This window comes from Amphimedon queenslandica, unplaced genomic scaffold (assembly GCF_000090795.2).
Source record: "Amphimedon queenslandica unplaced genomic scaffold, v1.1 AMPQUscaffold_13240, whole genome shotgun sequence".
Taxonomy (NCBI): domain Eukaryota; kingdom Metazoa; phylum Porifera; class Demospongiae; order Haplosclerida; family Niphatidae; genus Amphimedon; species Amphimedon queenslandica.
In genome coordinates, this window is record NW_003546524.1 from 43,036 (window position 1) to 48,023 (window position 4,988).

Here is a 4,988-nt window from a genome sequence, read left to right on the forward strand (position 1 = left end):
CAGTCAGTAAATGAATCACTTTAGTCAGTGATAATGGTCAGTAAAAGAGTCAACAGGATCAATAAGCAAAAGGGGTCAGGTTGGGCTGGTTGGTCAGTAAATGAGTGGTGACCCATAATGGTCATATATTCTACCACCATAATGCTACATAAAATAGCATATTCACTATCCTGATGTATAGAAGTCTTGTGCTAATATAATTTCACAGCCTTATAATGACATTGAAATTAGAAACTTATCTGAGGGGCCTAAAACTGAATGCATTTATTGAAAAATTAATCTTACAGTACAGAACTATTATTTGTATGTAGTTTGAATGTATAAGTTAATCACATCGTATATAGAATTATACTGCTCCTGTAAACAACATAACAAATAATAGTAAAGTTTACACATGATCTATTACATACCAGTGTAGTGACAGCTCCTGGTTTAGTTCTTCTGACAGTTTTAGTTACTTGAAATACATCCACTATACCTTCTGCCTTACATTGTTCTAGAGCAATACTCACTGAACAATAGACTCCTGAACGACTCACTGTATCACTAAATAAAATACATTAAAGAATTACTATATTATAATTATACTTTCTCCTTACCTACAATGTACCACTACTGGTCCTTTCTTTTGTCTGTTTCTAACATCATTAATTACTTGTAGAATGGTACCTGCTTTTCTAACAACTCCATCTTGAGGCCAATCTGTCACTTGTAATTGCAATACACTTCTGCTCTCTTTATCAAAGGATATTTTAAGATTTCTTTCTGTGTAACCATTTGCAATTTTCTTGCTAATGACTTCAATAGAAAATTCACCGTGTGTCTTTGAGCCAGTCCAATATTGATAGCAGCAATCCTACAAGCTTATAACAGGATTATACTAGTTCAGTTATTTAATACTTCATCTCCACACAGCATGACGATAGTAGACACTTTACAATCTACTATCATTTTCCAAAATTCCCTCACAGTGTTTTCCATAGGACTTTGAGCTATAATGAATTCTTTTTTCCCTTGATAGCCCTAATATAAAGCAGTAATAATAATAACTGCATCTATACTAACATTCAAAAAACTTCAAAACTTCAATTACTTCATTCAAACTCAGAAATTTTTTAATTACTTTTCTTAAATTTTTGAGACCTTCAAAATTTGAAAAAATTCAAATTTAATAGAATGATTTCAAAATTGTTAAACAGTACAAGCTTAGAAAAAATTAGTAAAGTGAAAATTTTTTAACTTTTTAGTTTTGGCAAAATTTGCTCCAGCTACCACCATACATTTAATAATTAAAATAAGCTCTGTGTGTGTGGTCAACAACTATGGCACACGGCTAGGAGAAAGAAGAAAAGTTGGAATTCATTTAGCATCTGAAGCTCTATTTGATGAAAAAGTTGGCACAAAACTATTGCCTAGATATTTAAAAGAGACTGAGAGACTTTGGTTGCTCCTGCTTTCTCCAGTGCTGCCTGAAAAATCCTCAAAGAGGCTAAATCACAAACTTTAAGCAACTGTAACTCACAAACAAAGACATTAGGACAAAATCGTTATTTTATTTTTTGTTATATGTGATTTTCTACCTCTGAAGCAAATCTTGGCCCTATACACAGCCAAGAGTTCACAGATACTATGATACAAGACACTGCCCAAAATCAATGAATCGAGCCTCATTACAGTATTGATACAGTCTGACAGGTATCATTGCTGAATCATACATGTTGCTCTGGCTGAACCAGTATGAATTCCAGCATGATTGTATCAAGGCTGATAGATTTATATGCTCATTGCCATATTAGCTGCCCAACATCCATGATTCAGGATGCATTAGGCTGGATCAGGACTGACATCATTCATGAATCAATCACAAACTCTTGGCTGTGTAGACTGAAACACGAGCTCTCACTTGGGAAGAGGTCCCCTGGTTTAACAGTTCCCAGGCTTTGGTGCCACGGGATGCTACAAAAGCATAACTAGATGAAAGAAAACAACTTTATCTGTTGCTGGAAGAAGAAATATATCTCTAGAGTGCTCATACAAAGAGATAGATCTACATTTTTTACAAATCAAATGTGTGGACAGAATGACAACCCAAGGGTCTACTAGATCTAACCCTGCTTCTGACATTTTCTGTGCATCAATTTCTTTTCAGGAATGAAGTGAAACTTATCAAATATGTTTATTCTCAATCTTATATTTTAAACAAATGCTTAGTACCCGCCTATGCAAGCGTGGCGAGTCCGGGCCAAAAATTCTTTTTGAGATTTTTCTGAAAAAGTGAAATGCTTGTTTTTTGACTACCTCATTGTACATTGTGTAAGTGAACCAATAGCAATAATAACTATACCACATTGTGACTAACTTTAAGGTATGATGCATTTATGTAATCATCATTGGTATCTTTAAGAGTTATAATGTACTTGTCAGCTAAAAGATAAACAACAGATTACAATTATTTCATTAATCATGATGCTCTCACGAGGTAGGTAATTATTTGATCTGTTCTTGTTACTATGAGCATTAGCAGATTTACACTCTACATCATTAGGATCAGGAGTCAATTCACACAATAAATGATATTGTGCTTCAATTCCTGTGCAATTAATGCTTGGATCATTCTTTTTTAGTTTCTGTATTTCCACTGTGTAGTTCTCAATTAATATATCAGTCTTTCCACAAATGATTTCCTCAAACACAGCATCATGAAGAAACACATACTGATCCTGTACAATTATTGTGACAATGTAATGTTTCAAGAATTAATTGTCCTTACTAGTGACTGAACCATCTTCATTCTCTGTTGTCGGAGTCTATTAATAATGCCAGCAAAATCTATCACTCCCTCTTTTTTGGCTTGTTCTAGAGCCAGGTCTATAGCAATGAATATACCAGTACGGCCTATACCAGCACTACAGTGGACCAGAATGGGGCCTTGTGAAGGAGACCAGGTGTTCATGACTCTTTTATATAGAGTCATCAATGAGGTAGCATAGTCAGGTACTCCTTGATCAGGCCATGTGGTTAAATGGTATTGAGTCAGTGTATGACTATCATTTGATCCATCTTGTATCTGTATTGTGTAGGTCTACATTACATAATGTTAATTTTTCACTTACTGTTATACAAAGTTGACGAGTAACAAAGTCAGAGTAAGCCTGTGTATTTTTTAACAATACAATGAATGGTCCAAATTTCTCTTGCTCAGTTATAGCGTTTGGCCAGTACTGTCTGCACTTGCTTTTTCCTCCTTCCTTCAGTTTGGTTAACATCACAATAGACACTGGCCTTTCCTGCCAGATAAGATACCAGAAATCAACTAACGTGTTCTTCATTGGACCTTATAGTTTAAATAATAACAGTGTAGAATTGGTTGCACATAAATACCTTGTGTTGTAACATATTTCTTACTCCTACTGTATCCCTGCAAGAGCAATACAAATATTTTTTCATAAAATAAACTTACATCAACATAGTTAGCATTAATAAATTCCCTTTGACACATATCCAAGTCAGGATTAGCAGTCAGTATTATCCTGTTATCATCATCTGATGAATAAAGAAAACATTATTCTGTAATAATACATGTACATGTACATACAAACTGTCACATTCTTTAATCTGTTCAAAGGTTTGTTTTCATCACTGTATCCAACAGTACATGGCTTTTCTTCACCACTGTAGAGATTCTACATGTACATAATCATCATTACATGCAACCTTCAATAGGTACTTTGAATTGTTTTTCAAATCCATTGCTATTATGACAAGTATCTAAATGTGTAGCCAAATCATCCAGTGGTATAGGTAGAGTAGGAGGAATCTGTGGATCAAAGTCATTCCAGACAGTAAGATAAGACAGAACAGTCTCTACATCTCTTTCTTTGGCTTGTAAAATCGATGCTCCTGGAGCTTATGATTATATTAAAAACAAGAAAACAGTTATTAAGAGTATCACCTTGACTTTCTGATGCTACTTCCTTAATTAAGTGTGTTCTGGTACTTGATATTTTCTTCCTTTAGATACAATTGAATTATTGTACCATAAACTATATGCACATTTTAACATACTTTACATAAATAGTGGCAACGATGATCACTAGTAATAGCATCATTATTGAAAATCCAGCGATTGCTGATGAAGTTCCAAGGAAAGCAACTGTATTTGTAACAATAATTAGTAAGGGAAATCAACTGATTAACTTACAGTCAGTCTCTCCATCTTCATCTACATTTTTGAATAGAAAATAGATGGTATGATCATAGATTTAATACACAGACATGATACTAATACATTAATTAATATACCTAAAGTTGGAGCTACTGATGCAGATGGCTGATGAGACAGTGTCTTATTAGTAATGAATATCCATTCTCCATATCCATTATCAGTGTATGCACGTACACCAAAAATATAACAAGAAGTATGATTCAGACCAGTAATGTTAGCATATCTATTTCCACTGGACACATTATATTGATCCAATGCTTCATCATCAATGTCATCAACATCTATGATGGAACAGTTATCAGACAGGTATCCTATCTCGAATGTGATAATGGGATAGTCTTGTGGAATAAAACTGGGTACACTCCATGAGATAACAGACCATGTAGCGTCCATGATACTTGATAATGATTCAACTGGACCAGGTACTAGATGAATGGAAAGTCTCAAATGAAAATTAGTGTATTTACTTACTTATTCCAATCTCTACTACAATAGGATCACTGAAAGGGCCTCTTCCAACAGAGTTTACAGCAGCTACACTGATGTTATATACAGTGCTAAATAGTAAATCATTCAATATAATGTGTGTATTAGTACTATTGACATTGTAAGTGATACTACTGTTACTGATCATCACTATATAGCCTGTGATTAGACCAATACGTTCAGAGCAATTAAGTTCATTCCAAGTGAGATTATTAATTGGTTTTATTAAAGTGATGGAACCAGGTTCACCAATAGGAGCTATATATACAGAAAATGA

At 34.0% G+C, this 4,988-nt stretch overlaps 1 protein-coding gene across 2 annotated transcripts; it reads right to left on the minus strand.

The window, feature by feature from the left end:
- Positions 1-204: 204 nt before the first annotated feature.
- Positions 205-4,965, minus strand: LOC109584159 (receptor-type tyrosine-protein phosphatase F-like). Of its 2 annotated transcripts, none has more exons than XM_019999768.1 (17): positions 4,697-4,965; positions 4,303-4,650; positions 4,202-4,222; positions 4,066-4,153; positions 3,953-4,011; positions 3,728-3,900; positions 3,596-3,683; positions 3,461-3,543; positions 3,382-3,418; positions 3,114-3,334; positions 2,771-3,067; positions 2,477-2,720; positions 2,360-2,424; positions 901-1,023; positions 600-856; positions 411-546; positions 205-357 (listed from the first exon to the last, which is right to left on the minus strand). In XM_019999768.1, the coding sequence occupies exons 1-17, from the start codon at positions 4,857-4,859 to the stop codon at positions 298-300; spliced, it is 2,463 nt and encodes an 820-aa protein (XP_019855327.1). In that variant the 5' UTR covers positions 4,860-4,965; the 3' UTR covers positions 205-297. The 2 variants fall into 2 exon arrangements, with proteins under 2 accessions (XP_019855327.1, XP_019855326.1); XM_019999767.1 differs by having other exon boundaries at positions 3,728-3,906.
- Between the last annotated feature and the right edge of the window lie 23 nt (positions 4,966-4,988).

What these genes read in the sequence shown, in the direction of transcription:
- LOC109584159 (XM_019999767.1), bottom strand. Translation starts at nt 4,859, where the DNA reads ATGATCAGTAACAGTAGTATCACTTACAATGTCAATAGTACTAATACA. An exon ending in TGAAGATGGTTCAGTCACTA is followed by an intron (nt 2,721 to 2,770) that starts GTAAGGACAATT and finishes ATAATTGTACAG; the next exon opens with GATCAGTATGTGTTTCTTCA. An exon ending in TAAATGCATCATACCTTAAA is followed by an intron (nt 1,024 to 2,359) that starts GTTAGTCACAAT and finishes GCTTTATATTAG; the next exon opens with GGCTATCAAGGGAAAAAAGA.